Here is a 26,243-nt window from a genome sequence, read left to right on the forward strand (position 1 = left end):
GAGCTCTGTGACCAAAACAACTTTGACCCTAAATACTCAACTACATGTGAATGAACAGGTCGTACTTCTGGATTTAGACCGGAGAGTCCAGAATTTAAATGTCCTGTCCAGATTATTTGTCCTCCTTTTTGGAGTTGCACGTGAACATTACGCAGCATATTGACCAACTAAAAGTGGTGTCATCGTAGCATCAGAAGGTTTTTAACATGCTGAACAGACGCAGCTCATACAACACTGAGTGGTCAAAAGAACACACATTTATTAGCTGCATGCATTTTCCACGTTATGTCGGTGTGATGTGGACATCAGGTCACAAGGAAAAGGGGCCATTGAACGGCTGGAACAGAGAAGCATGAAAGCAACAGTGGAGCTGCAGGGACCTCTTCACTAAACATCTTTACTTCTTTTTACTTCCTTCCTTCACTGTTTAGGTCAATTTTCACTGCTTCTTTGCTGGTTTTTCTCTTTTGTTGTTTAAATGAAACAAGTTCTTTATGCTTGTTAGGAACTAGAATATTTAGTTTTTGGATTCATTTGTTTTCTTTTTTATTTACTTTTATTATTTGACTTAATTTGCACATTTAAAGGAATAATTTCTCCTCTTCTGTTCCATGTAAATCATGATAAATCACAGATCAGATTATCTTCCAATGAAGAGAGTTTGTCAGAATCACTGTATTGTGATAGTGTGGTTATTATGGGATGTAGTGGGGAGCACACCCACTAGATTCCTTTGTGGTGTTGTGTTAACGGCCGCCCTAACAGCATCTAGGGAAGAGGAAGGATGGTTCCTCCACAGATCCACTTATTGATCAGGATTTAGTCTCAAAACACTTTACCTTGAGAAACCCCTTGGGGTTGACAAAGACACATCTAAACATCCAAACACAACTAATACTACTGGTGAACTAAAGCCCAATAAGAGCTACTATTAGCAGGGAGGCTATGAAGCTAGAGAAAAGTCCAAAGCTGGGACAGAGCTGGTCTCTCCTCAATCAGCTGATCTGTTCATCATCATGTTGTTGTGGAGATATTTGAAGATGAGAAACAAGAACAGCCTTTGTCATGTTGTTGTACAAGGAGGAAATATTCTTTAATATCTAAAGATCTACAAATGTGAAATGACTGAAAAATCTAGTTTCTCTTCTATCTTCTTTATGTTGTGTCTTATTTTGTGAAGCTCTGATCAGTGAAGATGATTTCAGGCTGAAAGTGTCTCCAAGATATTAACAGTCAAGGAAGGAGCGATGACCCAAGAAACCTGAGTTTAAGCCTGGCTTTAGGCACTGACAAGAGCAGCTGGTCAGCTGACCTGAGAGAGCGGCTGGGAGTGCAGGGATGCAGCAGCTCAATAAGGTAAGGTGGGGCAAGGCCATTCAAGGCTTTAAAAGCAAATAAAATAATTTTAAAACGAATCTTAAAATGGACAGACAGCCAGTGGAGTGAAGCTAAAATAGGTGAAATGTGCTCATACTTGCTTGTGCCACTGTCAAACCAGAGACACTCGCTTCAGCACCGGACAGCTCCTCTGAACCCTCGAAATGAGGCTAACACAGGGAGAGGTCACTTCAACACCAACTCACATAGTCTAAACCAAAGATTTCTGTACCACCTCCCTTATGGCAAACATGTACAAATGAACTCCCTCATCCTAGTCTTTGTCAAACTCCAGACTATAAGTGTGAACATGGTTTTAATTGTCTGGTGAAAGCGTTCAAATGCACCCTGCAGAATCTGGTCTGATCCTGTATTCATTCATCCATTCATTCATTTGATATATTTCAACAATACAAGTGAGTGAAACAGTCTACATCACAAATGACCTGCATATAATAGTATCTAATAATTCAATTACTTTCAACAGAAGACATACAGGTTAAATATTCAGATTCATTCATTGATGCTCAAAAAGTAGTAGGAAGAAGCACATACTGTAGATGGTGATGTCAATCTGTCAATGACTTCAGAGTCTTCCAACTAAATATTCTTGTAGAAAACTGAGTTAGAAACTCTTGAATCATATGAACGTTTTCTTTCCAGTGTTCAGTCGGCAGCTTCTCATGTTAATATCCTAACTTTAATACCACCTTAATATATTAATACCACCTTAAAACTTTACATTTAATAGAACCTTGAGCCTTTGAAGACATGCAGGGCTCAGATAGTCTGATGTTAGGAGAGTGGAACTGATCATCTTGTTCGAAGTGAACTGACTTTATTTGTGGAGATGAAGGGATTCCCAGAGTGGAGTAGGAGACAGCGCCGTCTGGTGGCCTCTAGAGGAACTGCAGCTCATCAAAGTCGGTCCATTCAAAGAATCAGTGGGAAATAGTGGAAACCTGGGTCCCGAAATTGAAACCTTTATAGAAACTATGGAAAGGGTATTTACTAAAAAACAAAAGGACAAATGTGTCTGTGGGGATTTTAACATGTTAAAACACAGCATTTAAGAATAATTTATTAAATTATAACTGGTAGAGTGGAACTGATCATCGTGTTTAAACTGAACTGACTTTGTTTGTGGAAAGAGTAGATGAAGGGATTCCCAGTGGATGAGGAGACAGCGCCTCTAGAGGAAGTGCAGCTCATCAAATTCTATCAGAGTCAATTTAGAAAATCTTTGGGAAGTGTTCAGGAAATAGACGGATCCAGTAAGGAGCTGCTTCTCCCAGTAAATACATCCAGTGTGTAGTTCAGGGACCTCTAAATGTTTCTAGGAAATACACACATCTGTGATAAAGGTAGGATATACCAGTGTCTACGGTGTGTTCACTGTCTGTGGTGACTTTGCTGACTGTAAAAACAGTAGGGCATTCCAGTGTGTGAGGTGAGTTCATTGATTGTCCTGTGTTGCTCCCTGGACTCAGTGAGGGAGGTGGGTGACAGGAGAGTCCTGGCTAAACTGTCATCCATGCTGGACAATGAGCACCACCCCTGCAGGGTGACCTGACACCACTGAGGAGAAGCTTCGGTGACAGACTGCTTCACCCTCGCTGTGTGAAGGAACGATATAGAAGGTGTTTCCTTTCCTGCTGCTGTTAGGCTCCACAATGTGTTGTATTACTATTACTAATATTATCACTATGTTGTACTGTGTACAACCCTGTGCAATATACAACAATCACTATCTGTTTGCAATTCACAGGATATACCACTCTGCTGCTTAAGATGACGATGGTTGTCAGGGTTAACTTGATGTGGAAGATTTTTTCTTGGCTGATGAGTCTGGGAAGGAGCGATGACCCAAGAAACCTGAGTTTAAGCCTAGCTTTAGGCACTGACAAGAGCAGCTGGTCAGCTGACCTGAGAGAGCGGCTGGGAGTGCAGGGATGCAGCAGCTCAATAAGGTAAGGTGGGGCAAGGCCATTCAAGGCTTTAAAAGCAAATAAAATAATTTTAAATCCTAAAATGGACGGGCAGCCAGTGGAGTGAAGCTAAAATAGGTGAAATGTGCTCATACTTGCTTGTGCCACTGTCAAACCAGAGACACTCGCTTCAGCACCGGACAGCTCCCCTGAACTTTCGAAATGATGCTAACACAGGGAGAGGTCACTTCAGCACTGGACAGCTCCTCTGAACCCTCGACATGAGGCTAACACAAGGAGAGGTCACTTCAGCACTGGACAGCTCCTCTGAACCCTCAAAATGAGGCTAACACAAGGAGAGGTCACTTCAGCACTGGACAGCTCCATGAACCCTCGAAATGAGCCTAACACAAGGAGAGGTCACTTCAGCACCGGACAGCTCCTCTGAACCCTTGAAATCAGGCTAACAAGAGGAGAGGTCACTTCAGCACTGGACAGCTCCTCTCAACGCCCGACATGAGGCTAACACAAGGAGAGGTAACTTCAGCACTGGACAGCTCCACAGGAATAACTTCATCTTCTCATCTTGAGCCTTTCGTCATGCTTTAGTACTTTAGGACATGCTCCTCTCACAGTACTCCTTCAACCTATTGACAGAAGAGAGACAAGATCTGCGTTAACAACCTGGAGTGGACGGGTTTCTATCAATAACTTTTTTCTGCACAAGATGAGACCCAGTTTATAGAACTTCCAAGACAAAGGAAGTGGAAACAAAACACAAACCTTGTCACCAGATGAAAATGTTCAACTTGTGTCGTGCTTGTCAAATGGACCTTTCAGCTCATGAGTACGGCGTAGTCTAAACCTGAAACTGCTCACATAGATCTTCAAGTCATTTTCTGTGTTTTCACACAGACACTTTTTACTTAAACATTTCAGAGGACCTCAGACTGTAAAGGCAAACACCAACTCACATAGTCTAAACCAGAGATTTCTGTACCACCTCCCTTATGGCCAACATGTACAAATGAACTCCCTCATCCTAGTCTTTGTCAAACTCCAGACTATAAGTGAGTAACATGGTTTTAATTGTCTGGTGAAAGCATTCAAATGCACCCTGCAGAATCTGATCTGATCCTTTATTCATTCATCCATTCATTCATTTGATTTATTTCAACAGTACAAGTAAGTAAAACAGTCTACATCACAAATGACCTGCATATAATAGTATCTAATAATTCAATTACTTTCAACAGAAGACATACAGGTTAAATATTCAGATTCATTCATTGATTCTCAAAAAGTAGTAGGAAGAAGCACGTACTGTAGATGGTGTTGTCAATCTGTCAATGACTTCAGAGTCTTCCAACTAAATATTCTTGTAGAAAACTGAGTTAGAAACTCTTGAATCATATGAACGTTTTCTTTCCAGTGTTCAGTCGGCAGCTTCTCATGTTAATATCCTAACTTTAATACACCTTAATATATTAATACCACCTTAAAACTTTACATTTAATAGAACCTTGAGCCTTTGAAGACATGCAGGGCTCAGATAGTCTGATGTTAGGAGAGTGGAACTGATCATCTTGTTCAAAGTGAACTGACTTTATTTGTGGAGATGAAGGGATTCCCAGAGTAAATGAGGAGACAGCGCCGTCTGGTGGCCTCTAGAGGAACTGCAGCTCATCAACATCTATCAGAGTCCATTCAGAGAATCAGTGGGAAGCTTCCAGGAAATAGACGGATCCAGTGAGGAGCTTCTACCAGTAAATACATAGATCCAGTGGGTAGTTCAGGGACCTCCAAACGTTTCTAGGAAATACACACATCCTGACTGTGGTGAGTTCACTGTCTGTGATAAAGGTGTGATATTGCAGCGTTAGCGTGAATGAGGTGAATTACTGGATTTCTAATTCATTTTCGTCAATGTCTTTGGAGGAAAAGTTGGAAGTTAAAAGACTAGGATCACATCGGCCAAACGATGCTCAAAGAACTCAAAGTGACACACGACAGAATCTTGTGTTTCTTGGTTTGAAAGAAAGGACTGGCTAACGCCAAGTGTAGCAAGAATTCACTTTAATGTTTTCTGTGCCTGCTCCTTGGAGGAGATACAGCATGAACCCAACAAGGGATTTGTCTGAAAAAAACTAGAAAACATAAGTGCAGTATAAGTCACATCAGAAACATACAGGCAGTTAGCATTCAGGTGGTGAACTTGTCAGTAACACTAGCTTCCCTACAGAAGGGCTGGTTCAGATCCCGGTTATAGCCATGAATCTTGTTGTGATAGATTCAGTAAGAGCAGAGCTTTCAGCCACTGTGCTCCCAAGCTCTGGAACTCTTCACCCTCCGACATCTGTAATATTGACTCTCTCCCTGTTTTCCAAACACATGTTAAGAATCCCTTTCTGCCTCCATCACCCTTAACTCCAACACCGCCCTGCTTCTCCCTTCTGCATCTCCAAGTTGTATTTAAATCATGCTGTTTTATGAAATGCTGAACTTTGTCTGTTTGTCAATGCTTGAATGTTGCTTATTGTATGTTCCTTGTATTTGGATGTTTGAATGCTGTTGCCTTTGTGTCCATTGATGTTTCTATCTATTGTTCTATTCGTCTGTTCCTTTCTGTAAAGTGTCCTTGGGTGACTTGAAAGACGCTTCTTAAATAAGATTCTTATTCTTATGAATTAGGAACAGCAGTTACCATTTCAACTCTGTGGGAGATAGAGGCCTTTAACCCTGAACACTAACGTTATAATTAGTAACCATCATTAATGTCGGGTATATTTCTCCTAATAAAAAATACTTCTCATCAGAATATATTGAAGTACAACCACACATGGTAAACTGAAGTACTTTGATTGTATTTGAACTCTAAAACGTCTCATGAATCAAAGGTATCTCAGGGAGGCTCATATAAAATGGCTCTTAAATTTGTGGAAAATTAGGGAATCTTAGACAAAAATAATGGAGCTAGGAATCTGAAAGTGGGTCCATTTGTTCCTGGGACATGTGAGACTTGTGCATCACTAACAACCGTGGGAGAGACTTTTTGAGGGGGTGAAAAAGACGAGCTGGCTATAAAAATGTTTCTGACCCATGAATTCCACTGGAAATTCACACTAAATGATATTTATTCATGAGCATCACACTGAATGAAAGTTAAAGTTAAAGGAATAAATATGTGTAGCTAGACTAAAGTAGAACGAGCTTTAGTTGTGTTTTATTCACCTGTTGTCACATTAACCAAACCTGTGACAGGATGAGAGCTGTTACCATAAAAATGTGTCTGAAACTTATTAGAATCGTCTGATTTAATACACAAACACTAACCTGAACACGTACCTGCAGAAAAAACGAAATGAGCTGTGATCAGGGTTTAAAAGACATGAAAGACATGTGTGCACATGGAGCAGAGACAGTAAGTGTCTCCTAATGTCTCCTGTCCTCCAGCCTCAGAACATCCTGCTGACCAGCAGCTCTCCTCTGGGAGACATTAAGATCGTGGACTTCGGTCTCTCCAGGATGGTCAGCAGCCACCAGGAGCTCAGAGAGATCATGGGAACCCCGGAGTACGTTGGTGAGTTCCTGCTTTTAGGACTTTTAAAGGGAGTTTTTAGGAATCCTCTGATATTTGATGATAACTTGATGAAAACGTTTCTGTTTTTATCTTTTAGCTCCTGAGATTCTGAATTATGAGCCAATCACCACAGCAACAGATATGTGGTACGTACATGAACCTGTTTGTGTCTGGAAACGTGTGGTAGATAAAACACGCAACATGAGAAAACTGCACACAACACAGCTGGTTTACAAACGGAGACGCAACAAAATACTAAAGGTTCATTTCTGTTTGAGTTGTAGCCTTTTCATTGTTGCAGGTTAGAGCTTTTTTTATACTTTTCAACCAGTTCATCCAGTTTTTATCAGTTTAAAAACAAACGTCAGCCTCATCCCTCAGGAATAAAGTCCATTGTTCCTCCTTCAGTTCCTCTTGTAAATATAAACTCAGCTTAGTGACTTAGAGTCGACGTGTTTCTCTTTTCTCTCCGTCAGTGCATAAAGAAAGAAGTTGTTAGTTCAGACTAAATCTTTCCTGTGTGCATCATGTCTCCGTCTCAGTGAGAAGTGATGGGACTTTATTGATTATCAGCAGAGACATGATTCCTGCTCTGCTCTGTGTTGTCAGGAGTGTGGGTGTCCTGGCGTACGTGATGCTGACGGGAATCTCTCCGTTCCTGGGTGAAGACAAACAGGAGACGTTCCTCAACATCTCTCAGCTCAACGTGAGCTACACCGAGGAGGAGCTGCAGCAGCTGGACCAGGAGGCGCTGTCCTTCATCCAGATGCTGCTGCGCAAGGATCCACAGTCAGTCCTCCTGTCCCCCGTCCTCCCCCGTCCTCCCCCATCCTCCTCTCTCCTCCCACGTCCTCCTCTATCCTCCCCTGTCCTCCTTCATCCTCCCCCATCCTCCCCCGTCCTCCCCCATCCTCCTCTCTCCTCCCCCGTCCTCCCATGTCCTCCTCTATCCTCCCCCGTCCTCCACTGTCCTCCTCCATCCTCCTCCTTCCTCCCCCGTCATCCCCCGTCCTCCTCCATCCTCCCCCGTCCTCCCCCGTCCTCCTCCATCCTCCTCCGTCCTCTTCCGTCCTCCTCTATACTCCCCCGTCCTCCCCCGTCCTCCTTCATCCTCCCCCATCCTCCTCTATCCTCCCCCGTCCTCCCCCGTCCTCCCCCATCCTCCTTCATCCTCTCCCGTCCTCCCCCATCCTCCTCTCTCTCTCCCCCCGTCCTCCCCCATCCTCCTCTATCCTCCCCCGTCCTCCACTGTCCTCCTCCATCCTCCTCCTTCCTCCCCCGTCATCCCCCGTCCTCCTCCATCCTCCCCCGTCCTCCCCCGTCCTCCTCCATCCTCCTCCGTCCTCTTCCGTCCTCCTCTATACTCCCCCGTCCTCCCCCGTCCTCCTTCATCCTCCCCCATCCTCCTCTATCCTCCCCCGTCCTCCCCCGTCCTCCCCCATCCTCCTTCATCCTCTCCCGTCCTCCTCTCTCCTCCCCCGTCCTCCCCCATCCTCCTCCATCCTCCCCCGTCCTCCCCCGTCCTCCTCTATCCTCCTCCGTCCTCCCCCGTCCTCCCCCGTCCTCCCCCGTCCTCCTCTATCCTCCCCCGTCCTCCCCCGTCCTCCTCTATCCTCCCCCGTCCTCCCCCGTTCTCCTCTCTCCTCCCCTGTCCTCCCCCGTCCTCCTCTATCCTACCCCGTCCTCCTCTATCCTCCCCCGTCCTCCCCCATCCTCCCCCGTCCTCCTCCATCCACATCAACACTTATTCACAGTCTGAACTATAACTAGAAAAACATAGAGGAGGCAAAAGTATCTGTACTGAAGTATAGAAGTAATAAAAGTAAGGAAAAAACTCAAGTAAAAGTAATAAAATACAGGCTCTCAAATGTACTTAAGTAATTTTTTTTTGCATTAATGAAACGTTGCAAAATGAAAAACGTTCTGACAGAATAATCTAGACTCTCCTTTGGCTTCCTCTCTTCTTCTTCTTCTTCTTCTTCTTCTTCTTCTTCTTCTCCTTCTTCTTCTTCTTCTGTACTTTACTCTCGTGCAGATACCTGAAACATCTACCCAAGTACAGTAACAAAGTATTTGTACTTACATGAGGCATCACTTCAGTATGTTGTGTGTTCAGGGACCGGGCCACAGCGGAGCAGTGCCTCAAACACCCCTGGCTCCAGCCCTCAGAGCCTCAGGACTCCCAGACGGTGGAGGAGATCGTCCCAGCGGAGGACCAGGAGGCCTCCAGCAGCCCCCAACCCCCCAGCAGCTCCAGCACGGCCGAGGAGGAGGAGGAGGAGGAGGAGGAGGAGGAGGAGGAGGAGGAGGAGGAGCTGATAGTGGTGGCGGCCTACACCCTGGGCCAGTGCCGCCAGTCGTCCAGCTCCACCTCGGAGAAGGAGGCCCTGGCCACCGAGCAGAAGGCCGTCTCCAAACGCTTCAAGTTCGAGGAGCCCTTCAGCGCCCTGCAGGAGGTCCCTGGAGAGTTCATCTACTGACCCCCCCAGCACCTCCCCAGGACCCCCCAGCACCAGCCTCTGAAGGAGGACAAGTTAGTGTTGTCACAGCAGCTTCATTAAGCCTCTGATTATAAACTCCACCCTCCATTTATACCGTACGTGTGCTCAGATGCTGTTGAATCTCTGGTTATTTAAGTAGGATCTACTCACATGTGACTCATCACAGCTCCACTACTGTCGTCTCTGTTAGAGACACATGTTAAACACACCCACATGTTTCCAGAGGTGGAGTCTTCCTCCACTGATCAGACATGGAGTCGTTTCTCTCAGGAGAAAATCCACATTTATTAAGAGGTGAGTGCAATATATGAAGACCCATAAAGACACAGAGATCAGTTCATACACCGGCCCGTGTACGCGCTGGTGTTTCAAGTACAATAGCAAATAATAAATGAGAGTTTATTTAAAATTTAAAAAGCAAAAACTAAAAACATTCTGGTCTGTGCAGTTTTTATTTTATGGTTTGTCAGGTTTACATTTAAACCAGAAAAAGAGAAACTGGGGGGAAAAAAAAGTCAATATTTGACTTAATTATGTTTCTACTGACATAATTTAAAAAGTAAAAGTGCAACAAAGTCCTTGACTGAGGCAGGAAGTTTCCTCCTCCACGGTGAACACTGGTCCAGGAAGTAGTCTCCTCCACAGTGGACACTGATCCAGGAAGTAGTCTCCTCCACAGTGGACACTGGTCCAGGAAGTAGTCTCCTCCACGGTGAACACTGGTCCAGGAAGTAGCCTCCTCCACGGTGAACACTGGTCCAGGAAGTAGTCTCCTCCACGGTGGACACTGGTCCAGGAAGTAGTCTCCTCCACGGTGAACACTGGTCCAGGAAGTAGTCTCCTCCACGGTGAACACTGGTCCAGGAAGTAGTCTCCTCCAAGGTGAACACAGGTCCAGGAAGTAGTCTCCTCCACGGTGGACACTGGTCCAGGAAGTAGTCTCCTCCACGGTGAACACTGGTCCAGGAAGTAGTCTCCTCCACGGTGAACACTGGTCCAGGAAGTAGTCTCCTCCACGGTGAACACTGGTCCAGGAAGTAATCTCCTCCACAGTGATCATTGTTCTCCTATGAATCTAATAACCTCTGGTTTCTCTTTCCGTCTCTTTCTGGTTTCTGTTTTTATGGATTAAAGGACCAAAGGCAAATTTACCTGATTAGATTTAAATTAAAAATAAACTCTTAATATTTATCTATATTTTATTTTAGAGTCTGTACACGGACCATTTAACTCCATTTCCATGACATCTCAGTGAACCATGTCAGCTGATCATCAACAGCTTCTAAATGGACCTGAAATCATTTTGTCAAGTTTAAAGTCAAATATGTGTATAATACAGTAAATCTAAATGGTTTCTAAATATTATTATTATCATTATTTATGTTAGATCCATATAGTTTCAGCTCCAGGTGACACTCTTGTAAAGTCTGCAGCTCTGTAAATGAAGATTTAATTTGATCATCTGGATTTAAAAGCAGAGGAAGACGTGGGTCTAAATATGAACCTCAGAGCACGTTTAGAACCAGAGCCAGGCTCAAAGTGGATTTTAGAGAATTCAAATAGAATTTGTCACCACAAAGACGCTAAAGCTGTTCATGTATTCTCCATAAATAACCTTATAATGGGGCAGTTTTCCAAGCACCGACCAAGATGAAGAAAATAAATGATGAGTCCACTAACGACATCCTTCCACTTCTTCTTCTCTGAACAGAACGAGCTCTTAACTCTAAACCGTGTTTGTATCTTTTCCTTTTTGTTTTGTATCCGGTGCCATGAGGAAAATATTTGATCATTTTTAGCTTTTGCAGGTTCTTTTTTTTTTACTACATGTTTTTGTCTGTGTTGACCGGTGCTGTTTAAAGAGTCATGTGACATATTCCTCCTAGAGGCTTCAGTCCTCTTTGGTTTCCAGCTGTGTTCATGTGGACGATGACGATGCTCCGGACTTCCACGACGTCTGGACGTTAAATGATAAGCTCTGTTACCATAGGAACGGGTTTGTAAATGAATGAATGCCCCGTATACTGTAAATTTAAATAAATAAAAACATTTCAAAACGGTGACAAGTCGTTGCTTCTGTTTGTGATCAGAGGACAGAATGAAACATCTGGAGCAAGAGGTCAGAGGTCATTTAATTCAACAACATCTACGGGTGACACGAGGATTATTATTAGATTTTATTCTCGTCTTGTTCTTATCTGGCGTTAGTGAAGAAATTAAACCTGATAAAAGAACAAATCTTGTTCTTCAGCTTTACCTCGAGTCACCACTAGATGGCAGCAACACATCAGAGACCACAGAGCCGTTTATCATAGAGAGTCTGTCCAACCAGGGAATGGAGCGTCTGAGCTGTCTCTCTATGCTGATTGGTTCTGAGCTGTCCCTCTATGCTGATTGGTTCTGAGCTGTCCCTCTATGCTGATTGGTTCTGAGCTGGCCCTCTATGCTGATTGGTTCTGAGCTGGTCACGTGTTCCATGGGCGCCATGTTGGACACATCTAACCAATGTTCACCCATAGAGAAGTGGCAATAACAGAGAATAAAGCTGAGAAAGTTATGGAGGAGAAGATTAAAAGGAAGAACTGGATGTCAGCTGGTTTCTCTCTATTGTGTGATGAGGTAAATGTCAATGTCTCTCTTTGACGTTTGTTAAGGTTTTATATAGAAAAATAAAGTGACACCATCATTAATGTGAACCTTGATCTCTGCGGTGAGTTCACTGACTGTGTTAAAGGATTTACCAGTGTCTGTGGTGAGTTCATGGACTGTTAAACCAGTGAGACGATTAGTTTAGATGAAATTATTAAAAATAAACTTCTTAAATCTTTCATTCAAATCATTTGAAATATTAACTTCTGCATCACTCATTTCTGTCTCCAGTTTCTAATTGATTTCTACAACATGTTCTTCATTCAAGTCTTCCTCCCTTAGAATCAGATCACTCTGAAGCATGTGTTGTTTCTCCTCTGCTTTAGGTTGGGATACTCTTCATGTTTGATGCTGACCACATTGGTCTGGTTCCTCTCAGGGCCAGAGTGAAACACTGTTCTCTAATGACGTCCTGAATTTACCTGCACAGTCTGATCCAGCCCAGAGATAAACTCACTACCTGGACATGGAGAGAGGAGGAGCTCACCTGAGCAGGTGATCAGGTTTCATGAGGAGAGGGAGTGAACTCTGAGGAGTGTGTCTCCTTAAAGACTTGTTGGTCCTGATTCTTGTCACTGGTTCATGTCTCAGACTGACTCCATTAGAGGAGGATGAGAAGGACCACATGTCATTCTAGACCAGGGCTGTTAAACTCATTTTAGTTGGGGGGCCACATACAGCCCAGTCTGATCCATATCCATATTTATTCCATTTGTTTTAGTGTAAAGAAGAACTTCTTTCATACCATACTCTATCCAGCTGTACAATAGCTCACCTTTCTCTGAGAGTTAACTCCATGTTAATGGACACTATTACACCTGACTATTATTTCTATGTAGATACTGTAGATTCTTCCATCTTTGTTTCCTGATAATTCTGTACTTTTTTTTAATTTATTGTTCTATTTTATTTTACTTTTATCTTTCGTATGTTTATCTTTTGAACCTAAATTCCTTCACATCCATTTTATTGAGACAACGTGATTTTAATGTGAAGAGAAAGAGACACACACCAGCGCACACACATCACGTGATTTCCAGTAAACGTAGAGAGGAGGAGCAGAGGAGGAGCTCACCTGGGCAGGTGGAGGTGGAGCAATTAAAGTGAAAGTGTTTTGTTCAGACTCCATTTTGATTCAGAGTTGAAGGAGGAAACTGAAGAGAGGTGAGTGTTAAAGTTCTTCTCCTTTAAGAGTTTGTTTGTTTGTGGGGTCGTTTTTATTTATTTATTTATTTTTTTATTTCGGGGCCTTGTGTGTCGAGGGGAGGCAGTTATTAAACTGTCGTTTGTGTTTTACTTCTTACACTTCGACAAACAACCATTCACTCTCACACTTACGTTCAGTTTAGAATCACCTTCTGTGTGTTTCCTTATTCTCTTTTATTTTGTATTTCCTGTGTCACACACACACGCGCGCGCGCGCACACACACGCACACAAACACGCACACACACCACGTGGTTTCCTGTTCAGTGCTGCGTGAAGAAGGAAGTGAAAGTAAAGTTTGTTCAGTTTGTTCAGACGCCATTTTGATTCACAGTAGAAGGAGGAAACTAAAGACTGAAGCGAGGTGAGAGTTAATATTCTTCTTCTTCTTCTTTAAAACTTTGGTCCAAGAATCAATAATCCTTTATTTACATCATGTGAGAACATGAGGGTTCATTTTTTATTTTATTTTATCTTGGGGCTGTGTGCGTCGAGGGGAGGGAGAGGAAGTTGATTTGTCAGCTCTGAGTAAGAAACTGTCTCTAGCGCTTTGACACTGAAAATATGGCGTTAACGTGGTGTTTTGTGACCAGGATCGGTCTCCTTGGTGGGCTCTACCAGCAGTGGTGGGTCTGACCTCCCGCTCTGAGACTGGGGGACAGTTGTTTTTCTCTTACGTCATCGTGTTACAGCGCAGACTGGAAAATGTGGGACCGCTGCCATGGTCGATAAAAAGGTGTGGCAGAAACAGGGTTCCTACGAAAGTATGGAAAAGTATGGAATTTGATGATGTAAATGTTCCTGTCTGGAAAAGTATGGAAAGTGAAAACTAGTTTCCAAGACTGTTCCCACTGTTCACTATTTCTAAGACTAATTATATTTGGTCTTTGTCCGCTGTATTTTTCCTCCGTCAGCGCTTGAATCTGTTCTTGCTCGCTGCTCTTACTCTCATTAAAAACTATCGATATAAACACATATAGATGTATATGTATCTATGATTAAATACTATTTACTGCTGCACTTCCACTCCTGGCCAGAGAATACCATTGTAGTACATTGGTGGTAGGGGGGCGCTGTTAAGCTCCTTCCAGCACAGATCCTGTGAGGTGAAGAAGACCAGCAACTCGTGAGAGTCATAGACATGATATAAACACACACTCACCGGCCACTTTATTAGGTACACCTTGCTAGTAAAAGGTTGGATCCTTTTTCCTTCAGAACTGCCTTAATTCTTGGTGTCAGACTTTCAACAAGCTGTTGGAAACATTCCTCAGAGGTTTTGGTCCATATTGACATGATAACATCACACAGTTGATATCTGATCACATCTATGATGAGAATCTCCCGTTCCTCCACATCCCAAAGGTTCCTCTATTGCAGGGGTTCTCAACCTTTTGCAATTGTAATTAGTTAAAAGGTTTATTTGCCTAAATATTTTCCTGTATTTTATCATAATCTAATTAAGTCTACCGACTTTTCTGAGCCAATATTTGGAGCTGATGCTGCTTTTTGCCCCTCCATTTACATGATGAAACTTATATAGTGATAACAAATGTTACAAGTCTGAATTTAAGCAAAAACATAAAGATTTATTGTGGTTGATTTACAACCTGCACTATTAATTTGCCAGAGAGAGAAAAACGTCAGCTAGCAAACTCTTACTTAACATAACAGTAAAAGTCAGGACTGTTGCTATAGCTATTGATTTGTGTGGTCTGGTTGCCACGGCGATGCACAGGGCTTGGGTCACGTGGGCACTGGGGGATGATTGCTGTAGGTGATGTAGGGAGCTGGTTCACCTGCACTGTGGGAGGAGAGAGGCGAGTGTAGGCAGCTGCAATTTGTCTCCCCAAACCCATCAGTACATGCACACACCCCAACATTCAAGTCAATGCTCAAGAAACACCTTTTTAAAGTAGCTTTAGGATATTATTTCTTTGTTTTTATACTGTCTCTGCTGTTTTTAACTGAATCACAATTTTCGACTCTATTTTATGATTTTTGTAAAATATGTAAAGTGTCTTTGAGTACCATGAAAAGCACTTACAAATTTAATTTATTATTATTATTATGATTATTATCATTATTATCATTATTATGTTGTCCATGTTAATGGACACTATTACACCTGACTATTATTTCTATGTAGATACTGTAGATTCTTCATTTAATTTTACTAATAATATTATTTATTTTAATCCTGTTTTATTTTGTCTCTCTTGTTAATTGTGGTTCTTATTTCTTGTATTTCTTTTTATCTCTCACCTGTTCTGTAAAGGCCGAGGAGATGAAACCTTGTTCACATTCACATCATTTTATTGAGACACGATTTTGAGAAAGAGATGAACACACACACACACACACACACACACACACACACACACCATGTGGTTTCCAGTTTAGTTGCTGCGTGGAGGAGGAAATGAATGTTCAGTTTGTTCAGTTTGTTCAGACTCCATTTTGATTGACAGTAGAAGGAGGAAACTAAAGACTGAAGTGAGGTGAGAGTTAATATTCTTCTTCTTCTTCTTTAAAACTTTGGTCCAAGAATCAATAATCCTTTATTTACATCATGTGAGAACATGAGGGTTCATTTTTTATTTCATTTTATTTTATCTTGGGGCTGTGTGCGTCGAGGGGAGGGAGAGGAAGTTGATTTGTCAGCTCTGAGTAAGAAACTGTCTCTAGCGCTTTGACACTGAAAATATGGCGTTAACGTGGTGTTTTGTGACCAGGATCGGTCTCCTTGGTGGGCTCTACCAGCAGTGGTGGGTCTGACCTCCCGCTCTGAGACTGGGGGACAGTTGTTTTTCTCTTACGTCATCGTGTTACAGCGCAGACTGGAAAATGTGGGACCGCTGCCATGGTCGATAAAAAGGTGTGGCAGAAACAGGGTTCCTACGAAAGTATGGAAAAGTATGGAATTTGATGATGTAAATGTTCCTGTCTGGAAAAGTATGGAAAGTGAAAACTAGTTTCCAAGACTGTTCCCACTGTTCACTATTTCTAAGACTAATTATATTTGGTCTTTGTCCGCTGTATTTTTCCTCCGTCAGCGCTTGAATCTGTTCTTGTTCGCTGCTCTTACTCTCATTAAAAACTATCGATATAAACACATATAGATGTATATGTATCTATGATTAAATACTATTTACTGCTGCACTTCCACTCCTGTCCAGAGAATACCATTGTAGTACAGTACATTGGTGGTAGGGGGGCGCTGTTGAGCTCCTTCCAGCACAGATCCTGTGAGGTGAAGAAGACCAGCAGCTCGTGAGAGTCATAGACATGATATAAACACACACTCACCGGCCACTCACCGGCTTTTATACTATTAAATTATTTTATATTGTGATTAGTTAAAAGGTTTATTTGCCTAAATATATTTCCTGTATTTTATCATAATCAACCAAAGGAAAAATTACAAAGTTATTTAATGATTATGACATTTCAAGAATAAAGCAGTACCAGCCCTGTATTTACTTGGTATCTGATCGATACCAAAACCCCCAGGACCAAAACTCTCAAACCTGGAGTACTGGAACTGAAGTTGATGTAAACTCACTGAGTGTTTCTGGTTTATCTCTCAGACTGACTGAAGGCCAGAAGATGGAGGAAGAGGAGAACAGAGTCAGCTATCTGTCTATGAAGAGTCACTGGTCCATACATTTTCCTCCATACTTCAGTGGAGAACCTCGACCCTCAGACACAAAGTAAGAGAACTACTACTAACTTGTTCATGACTCATTTTGTCAGTTCCAGGATATTTTCTGTCTCTGTTTGTTTTAATTATGTTCACTGAAATATTGTGAAAAGGTTTTTGTGACTCAAATAGAAATAATGAGTCGTGTCTTCCTCTCAGCTTCTCTGGCAGCTGTCAGCCTCCTTGAAAAGCTTTAATCTAATGAAACTAAATATGAAACCATCTCATTTTCTGCAGCATGTGTAGTTTTTGTGTTTACTGCTTCTGAAATAACCTTTATCAGTGATTGATGAAAATAAATGAGAATAAACCATATTTGTTTCTGCAGCGGTCAGTACCACAGACAGAGAGCAGAGTCTACAGTATCCAGCTGTCTGTCTATGAAGAGTGACAGGTCCATGTATTATCCTCCAGACTTCAGTGGAGAACCTCGACCCTCAGACACAAAGTAAGAGAACTACTACTCACTTGTTCACGACTCATTTTAATCACTTCTGTCAGTTCCAGGATATTTTCTGTCCCCAGTGGTTGATTGAGTTTAACTGAAATGTATTTTTTATTCCAGCTGTTAACCAAAGTTTATTCAGGTTACAGTTATAAACTGAAGGTGGTCTCAGAGACTACAGACTCTCAGCTTAAATTTGAGAGTATTCACATCCAGACTGGAGGAAATTTGTAGGAATTAAAAACATTTTAACACACAATCGACTAGAGTTCGACCGATATGGATCTTTTAGGACCGATACTGAGTATTTTAACATCAGCATTAGCCAACAGCTGATACATGCTACCGACTTTTCTGAGCCAATATTTGGAGCTGATGCTGCTTTTTGTCCCTCCATTTACATGATGAAACTTATATAGTGATAACAAATGTTACAAGTCAGAATTTAACCAAAAACATAAAGATTTATTGTGGTTGATTGACAACCTGCACTATTAATTTGCCAGAGAGAGAAAAACATCAGCTAGCAAACTCTTACTTAACATTAACAGTAAAAGTCAGGACTGTTGCTATAGCTATTGATTTGTGTGGTCTGGTTGCCACGGCGATGCACAGGGCTTGGGTCACGTGGGCACTGGGGGATGATTGCTGTAGGTGATGTAGGGAGCTGGTTCACCTGCACTGTTACATATCCACCACCAGTGTACACGTTCTCCATCTTTGGGCGTGTGTAATCTGAAAGCTGCTGAAGTAGCTGTGATTGATGTATTAAATGCTTGAAAGTCACCTGGACTCAGCGTGTTTACATGAACCAGCAGCAGCGCGTCACACAAAATATACAGGACCTTATTTCTATTATTTATTTCGGTTCTATGAATCCTGGATGACCGCCAGAGGCGGTGCTTCAAGCACTGAATGCATCCATCTCGCGCATGCGCAGGTCGAGTATTATACCAACAAAGTCACCTGTGACCCCTGATGACCCCGGTCACCTATATCTTCCGGTGACATCAGAGGATCGGTTCCTGCAGAATCTTCTCACGAGTGCACGAGGATTCTGAGTGACGGAATGCTCTGGCGGTCATCCAGGATTCATAGAACCGTAGTTACATAAGTAACTTTCGTTCTATTTCATCCTTACTGACCGCCAGAGGCGGTGCTTCAAGCACTGGATGACCCATAACAACAAAGTCACGAAGAATTCCAATGCATACCTCATTGAGAGGAAACAGCAGAATCAGGCAACAGGACCACACCCATCGGATGGGGGGTGGCAACATTCACCCGATAGAACCTGGAGAAGGTACTTGGTGATGCCCATGATGCTGCATCATAGATGTCTTCCAGGGGCACACCACGCAGGGCCGCCCATGATGTTGAGACGGCCCTGGTAGAGTGGCACCTCACCCCTGACGGCAGGGGATGACCACCTCCTTTATATGCGTGGGTGATGACGTCAACAACCCAATGAGATAATCGTAGTTTGGAGAGAGCACAGCCTTTCCTAGGACCACCATAGCAGAGGAAGAGCTGGTCTGACCGTCTTATACCTGCGGTCGCGGTTACATAGGTTCTCAGAGCCCGCACAGGACACAGCAGTCTTAACCTGTCCTCCCCTGCTGGGGGGACAAATTGTGCTAGGTGGATAGGTCGATTGAGGTTCAATGACGACAGAACCTTCGGGAGAAAGGCTGTGTTTGGCCAAAGAGTAACCCCTGAACCATCCGAGTTCCACCTCAGACATGAATCACTGACGGATAGAGCATGTAGCTCTCCGACCCGCTTTGCTGAAGCAATGGCAAGGAGAAAGGCAGTCTTAACAGAGACCCACTTCAGTTCTGCCTGTTCCAGGGGTTCAAAGGGAGGCAAACACAGAGCATCTAGCACCAGGTGCAGATCCCATGCCGGGGCACGCTGTGCTCGTGGGGGTCACAACCGCCACGCCCCCTTCAGAAAAAGTGACACCAATCTGTGGCACCCTACTGTGTCATTTTCCACCCGAACATGTCGAGAGGAAATGGCTGCCACATACACCCTCAGAGTAGCCGGGGACCGACCGTTATCCAAGAGTGACTGGAGGAACTCCAAAATCTTAGGGATTGAACAGTTCACAGGGTCCTCACCCCTGTCTGAACACCACTCAGTGAACAGCTGCCACCTATTTTTATATTGCAAACGGGTAGAAGGCGCCCTGGCATTCAATATGGTATTACAGACAGAATTTGAACACTCTGTCAGTAGGGGGTTGGGCCCTGCAGCGGCCAGACCCATAGCTGCAGGCGAGGAGGGTCGGGATGCCAAATCTGGCCCTGTAACTGAGACTTTCCTGTCGGGGAGGCGCCATGGCGAGCTGCGGCAGAGCCTGCTCAGCAGTGGGAACCACGTCCTGCCTGGCCAAAAGGGGGCTACCAACAGCAGTCTGTGACCCTGCTGGAGGACCCTCTGTAGCGTTGGAAAAATCAGAGGGATTGGCGGAAACGCATAAAGACTGTCTGGCCAATCGTGGGCAAGAGCATCCTGACCCAGAGGGCTGCTCTCTTCTGTCAAAGAGAACCAGAGAGGGCAATGGGTCGACTCCTCCGTGGCAAACAGATCCACCTCTGCCTTGCCAAAGACCTCCCAGATGTTGAGAACGACCTCTGGATGAAGCCGCCACTCCCCTGGCGGCGGTTTGTAACGAGAGAGGAAGTCGGCAGCCTGGTTCTTTTCCCCGGGCAAATACATTGCTCTCAGGCTGGCCAGACGTGGCGCTGCCCACAACAGCAGTTCCCGGGATGCCTGCAACAGTTGGGCAGACCTGGTGCCCCCCTGGTGGTTTATGTGGGAGACGGTTGAGACATTGTCCGACCGTATAAGCACATGTCAGCCTCTCAGGAAGGGAAGGAAAAAAAGCAGTGCCCTGTGCACAGCCCACAGTTCTAGAACATTGATATGCACCGACGGTCTCGAGCAGACCACAGCCCCTGAGCTGTCTGGTTCTGCCACACGGCGCCCCACCCTGAGAGGGAGGCATCTGTTGTGATGGCTTCTCGACGGGACGCAATGGAACCCAAGGGCATGCCCTGAAGGAGAAATGATCCCCCTTTCCATGGGGCCAGAGCAAGAAGGCAACAGCGTGACACTCTGAGTCTCCTGTGCCTGTGCCATAGAACATTGAAATGAAAGCTGTGCAGCCACCTCTGAAGAGGACGTAGCGACAGCAGTCCCAGAGGAACCACATTGGCAGCAGCCGTCAGTTTCCCGAGGAGGCGCAAAAACTCCACATAGCGCAACCACCTGCCTTCCTGAAACAAGAGAAGGAGGCGGAGAATGTCGTCCACCCGCTGTGGTGACGGACAGGCCTTCATGGCGACTGAATCAAGAGTCATTCCGAGAAAGAGTGTGCTCTGCGAGGGAACCAGGCAACTCTTGGTAAAATTTACCTTCAGGCCCAGTCGGGCCACGTGGTACAGAAGATGTGTCGTGTCCAGGGCAACCTGAGATTGGGACGGTGCACAGATGAGCCAGTCGTCCAGATATGGGAGGACCTTCATTCCCCGCGACTGCAGGGGTGAGAGGGCTGCCATCATGCACCTGGTGAAAACCCGTGGGGAAAGGGAGGGGCCAAACGGGAGCACCCTGAACTGGTAATGACGCCCGTGAAAAGCGAACCGCAGAAAACTGTCTGTGGTTTGGAGCTATGGGGACATGAAAGTAGGCATCCTTCAGGTCTATTGATGTAAACCACTCCTCTCTGGCCACAGTGCGCAGAACCTCTGCATTGCTGAGCATGTGGAACCTCAAGACCTTCAGGAATCTGTTGAGACCCCTCAGGTCGAGGATGGGACGGAGTCCGCCGTCTTTCTTTGTTACTAGAAAGTAAGTGGAGTAGAATCCCCCTGGTTGCAACAGGGGATCTACTGGCTCGATGGCACCTTTTTCCAGGAGGACGGACAACTCCTGGCTGAGGGCTTGGGCTTTTGCCGGGTCGCGTATGATGGTCATCTTGACCCGGCCATAGGCTGGGGGCCGGCGTCGGAACTGAAGTTTGTACCCGTGGGTCAAGGTGGAAAGCACCCAGGGGTCCCTGGTGGAAGCAGCCCAGTAACTGAGCTGCTGCTGGAAAAAACAGCCGACGACCGGCCTTTGGGCCTCAGCGCCGGGTCCCCCGGCCTCTAGAGGCTCTGGGGGCACGACGGGCAGCACGAGAGGGCTGAGGTTGCCCAGAGGGCAGCTGCTCAGAGGCCCGAAATGCCCGTGCCTGCTGGTGGGCAGGCTGTGAAGGTATGCGCTGAGACCTGCGATAGCTACTGGGATAAGTCTGTGGATGAGGCCGGCGCTGGGGGGCAACTGAAGAGCTCCTAGGGCCGCTAGGAGGGGGCATATTCCTTTGAAGCTCAGACAGCTGAAGTCGAGTCTGTCTGGCTTGAACTGCGCGGTTAAGCGCCTCTAGAGCCGCAGACCCAAATTGCTCCCCAGGTTCCACCGGAACACTGCGGAGAGTTCTCCTACATGCATCAGTCAGAGGAGATTGTGCCAGCCAAACCTGACGGCGAGCCTGGACGAGAGTGGACATCAATCGCCCCAGCTCTCTAGACATCAGCGCGAATGCCTGCAGGGAAGCGTCGCTGAAATTGTGGACGGGAGCATCCACTGTAGTCTCCTGCAGGGATGCTGATAGCGCGAGCAGCAGGTGGGACATAGAATTACCTATGTGTCCCATGCGTGCCGCTGCGTCATAGGCTTTACAGAGTAGGTCATCCGTAACCCGACACTGGGGACGAGGACACCTCGCATCTGGCCTCAGAGCCTCATCAGGCAAGACAATCAGAGCAGCTATAGTGGGCTCAATTGCTGGCATGCGGCCCAAGCCAAATCTGGGTGCATCCTGCATGGCTGCCAGGGTGCGACCATCAGATGTTGCATGAGAGAGAGTTCTAGAATCCCTCCAACATGCATGCAATTCCCTCAGATACTCTTCTGATGGGGGGACAGTAAAGTTAGTGTGGGATGGACCACGCCTGAAGAAAGCACTGGTCGGAGCCGACTGAGCTTGTGGTAGGTCTAACTGCAAACAGGCCAGGGCCATACGAATGATGGCTCCCATTGAGCCATCATCAGAACCACCAGCGGAGCTGTGGGTCGATGAGCAGGAGCCTGCCGCGGAAGCACGGGAGGTTACATCCTGCGCAACCACTTCCGGCTCATATTCAGCAAATTGAGTGGCTGACGCCGCCATGGAAAGCACATCTTCCTCCGGCTCCAAGATGGGCGCTGGAGGCACTGAAGCAGCTGGCTCCCCTGCACCAGTCCCAGACTGGAAGGTTAGGAAGAGGGATTTCATATTATTAATTTCTGTTGTTAACTGGTCCACCTTGGAAGCAAGACTGGACTCCTTAACCCTCTTCCTGGAAGTGGGGACTGCTGTCTCGGCAGCACGACGTTTGGGCCTGCCAGACCGAGTTGGAACCACTCCCTGTGCTGGGGTCAGCTGTTCAGGTGATGGGCTGAGGGTCAACAGTTGTTCTACCTCAGCTAGTCTGGCAGCCCTCACTGCCCGGGGCATGAAGCTGCAGTTCATGCAGGCGTCATCTGAAAGAGCCTCCTTCAGATGCTCAAGGCCGAGGCATGAGGGACACAAATCATGGCCATCTTCAGGCTGCAGAGAAGCCATACAGGCTGAACAAGAATGGTTGCCAAACATGGTGACAACCAGGAAAACAAACAGAAACCAACAGACAGTGGGAGAGGGAGCGAAACCGCAGCCGTCACCAGATAAAGGTTGCAGGAGATGAGTTAGCCTCAGCGGGAACACTGCTACCAACTACAAAATCACACCTATGCTGGGAGCGGGAGCGTAAGCACTGCCTTCACCAGTTAGGGGTATTTGCACAAAACGGGCACAGTCGAAATGGCACCACAATACACAAACTAAGGTAGGCCGAGCGAAAAACGCCGGTAATAATTAATAGGGAAAGAAAAGTAACAAACAGTCAAGAAAATAACCGCTGATTCACATCAATTAACTGAAATGCCAAGTGCAATGCAAATGCCGGGAGAGGGAGCGAAATCACTACCGTCACCAACAAATGAAAAATGCAACACAAAACGAGTACAATCGGTTGCACCGATAGTCAACGGCAAGCACACGCAATGCTTACAGCTAATTGGCAAACATTAGCTGTACAGATGCTGGGAGAGGGAGCGAGGCCACTGCCTTCACCAGCAACTGAAAAAATAATACAAATATATAGCGGTACAAATGTCGGGAGAGGGAGCGAGGCCACTGCCTTCACCAGCAAACGAAACAACAAAACAAAGCGAATGCAAAAGGGTTGCACCGATAGTCAGCACTAATGGCAAGCACACGCAATGCCAACAGCTGATTCACATGATATTATGCCGGGAGAGGGAGCGGGAACACTACCTCCACCAACAAACAAACAAATACAACCAACGAGTAACCGGTTGCACTTAAGAATGTATATAATAGAACGAAATAAACTTATCCAACCGAGGATGAAAAGCTGATGCAGATGTGTCCGCGGCAAACCACAAACCTCTCGGCGGAGTCCGTTGCAGCCTTTGGAGGGGCGAGCAGCTCGCGGCTCCGACGAAACTTCGCGAGGCTACCGGCAACGAAGCAATAGCCACTTAGCTTTAGCTAGCGCAGTGGCGTGCAGTTACCTGCGAAGCGAGAAGATGAAAAGGAACCGATCCTCTGATGTCACCGGAAGATATAGGTGACCGGGGTCATCAGGGGTCACAGGTGACTTTGTTGGTATAATACTCGACCTGCGCGTGCGCGAGATGGATGCATTCAGTGCTTGAAGCACCGCCTCTGGCGGTCAGTAAGGATGAAATAGAACATCAGTTACTGATGAGAATAAAACATTATTGTATCTGTTTCTGCAGAGGTCAGTCCCACAGACGGAGATTAATCACATGATCAGATCTGATGATGCTGTCTGTGATCAGCTGTAACATTACCTGTTTTCTTTACCTGCACATGTCCATTTTTAACGTCCAGTCCAGAGCGTCCGGATTTTTTTTATTTTAGTTTAGAAATTCACCAAAACGTGTGGTTTTCATGTGGTTAAATTTGACTGGGGCTTTGCACAGAATGCTCTGGTATCTCGTTGCATTTGACGTAATTCCCAAGAGGCTGCCTCTCTGTGCTGCTAAGAGACAAGCACATACAGATTCTGCTCTGGGCTATTTCATTTTATCAGTCCCTCCTGCTTCTTTCTATCGCCTCTGTATGTGTGGCTCTGCGACACTCACAAACAGAGGGAACAGGCGTCGGAGCAGCGTCGCCTCAAGTGTAGCTGTACATGGGGACGGACTGGACATCTCTGTGTGTTCTGGAAAATCACTTTTTTATTTCTTTAAATAGGCCTGACAGCATTGTTTAGGGGACACCAGGGACAGTTGGAACACTTTTTGCATTTTTTCCCTCAACAAATCAGAGACTCTATTTAAAAACCTTAATGTGTCAACTACAAAAACTATGTGTGAAAGTGGTTTTAAGTAATATTTTCAGGTTGCAAAATTCATCTAAATAAAGTGACTACAATGAAGTTGTAACACATGGCAAGGTGATCGACCTGTTGAGCCGTAGAAAAGCTGCTGGTTGAAATAGAAAAATAAAACTCAGGGTTTGTACCGTAATGTGTCATTTTCATTTTTTTTAGAAATGATATCATGAAATTGGTATCGAAAAAAGTATCGTTTAGGAACCGGTATCGAAGTGAAGGTATCGGTATTAGTACCGGTATCGAAAATGTTTGATTGATACTCAGCCCTAATTCTGACAAAAGCAACAATATTTGGGAAAGATATCACTGTTCCACACTGAGAAATATATATTACATAAATATATAATATCAATAAGAGTTGCTAGCCAGCTTTAAGGGCTCTCTCATTTACCTTTGTGGTTTTTCTCATAAAAGTTGCCCTTCTTCATGCCATCTTGGATTAAAAAAAAGAACGAAATAAAACTGCTACTGAACTGATTTTTATCTCAGAGATTATCAGTTTTATTGAGAATAAACCATATTTGTTTCTGCAGCGGTCAGTACCACAGACAGAGAGCAGAGTCTACAGTATCCAGCTGTCTGTCTATGAAGAGTGACAGGTCCATGTATTATCCTCCAGACTTCAGTGGAGAACCTCGACCCTCAGACACAAAGTAAGAGAACTACTACTCACTTGTTCACGACTCATTTTAATCACTTCTGTCAGTTCCAGGATATTTTCTGTCCCCAGTGGTTGATTGAGTTTAACTGAAATGTGTCTTTTATTCCAGCTGTTAACCAAAGTTTATTCAGGTTACAGTTATAAACTGAAGGTGGTCTCAGAGACTACAGACTCTCAGCTTAAATTTGAGAGTATTCACATCAAAACCGGAGGAAATTTGTAGGAATTAAAAACATTTTAACACACAATCGACTAGAGGTCGACCGATATGGATCTTTTAGGGCCGATACTGAGTTTTTTAACATCAGCATTAGCCAACAGCTGATACATGCTACCGACTTTTCTGAGCCAATATTTGGAGCTGATGCTGCTTTTTGCCCCTCCATTTACATGATGAAACTTATATAGTGATAACAAATGTTACAAGTCTGAATTTAAGCAAAAACATAAAGATTTTTTTGTGGTTGATTGACAACCTGCACTATTAATTTGCCAGAGAGAGAAAAACATCAGCTAGCAAACTCTTACTTAACATTAACAGTAAAAGTCAGGACTGTTGCTATAGCTATTGATTTGTGTGGTCTGGTTGCCACGGCGATGCACAGGGCTTGGGTCACGTGGGCACTGGGGGATGATTGCTGTAGGTGATGTAGGGAGCTGGTTCACCTGCACTGTTA

The 26,243-nt window shown here is 45.0% G+C and overlaps 1 protein-coding gene and 1 long non-coding RNA gene across 2 annotated transcripts; both read left to right on the forward strand.

The window, feature by feature from the left end:
- The first annotated feature begins 2,816 nt into the window (after positions 1–2,816).
- LOC124995627 (serine/threonine-protein kinase 17A-like) lies at positions 2,817–9,712 on the forward strand. The gene is made up of 6 exons (XM_047568141.1): positions 2,817–3,054; positions 3,146–3,347; positions 6,759–6,885; positions 6,983–7,031; positions 7,495–7,674; positions 9,002–9,712. The coding sequence occupies exons 2-6, from the start codon at positions 3,330–3,332 to the stop codon at positions 9,363–9,365; spliced, it is 738 nt and encodes a 245-aa protein (XP_047424097.1). The 5' UTR covers positions 2,817–3,054; positions 3,146–3,329; the 3' UTR covers positions 9,366–9,712.
- A 3,811-nt stretch (positions 9,713–13,523) lies between these two features.
- Positions 13,524–14,266, forward strand: LOC124995639. The gene is made up of 2 exons (XR_007110745.1): positions 13,524–13,604; positions 13,834–14,266. It is a non-coding gene; the product is annotated as an uncharacterized LOC124995639 (long non-coding RNA).
- Positions 14,267–26,243: the final 11,977 nt, after the last annotated feature.

Source organism: Mugil cephalus, chromosome 18 (genome assembly GCF_022458985.1).
Source record: "Mugil cephalus isolate CIBA_MC_2020 chromosome 18, CIBA_Mcephalus_1.1, whole genome shotgun sequence".
NCBI classification, from domain to species: Eukaryota; Metazoa; Chordata; class Actinopteri; order Mugiliformes; family Mugilidae; genus Mugil; species Mugil cephalus.

Bases quoted from the DNA above. Each gene is read 5' to 3' on its own strand.
- LOC124995627 (XM_047568141.1), top strand. The intron at 6,886-6,982 runs GTGAGTTCCTGC...TTTATCTTTTAG, and splicing joins GGGAACCCCGGAGTACGTTG to CTCCTGAGATTCTGAATTAT. The intron at 7,675-9,001 runs GTCAGTCCTCCT...TTGTGTGTTCAG, and splicing joins CTGCTGCGCAAGGATCCACA to GGACCGGGCCACAGCGGAGC.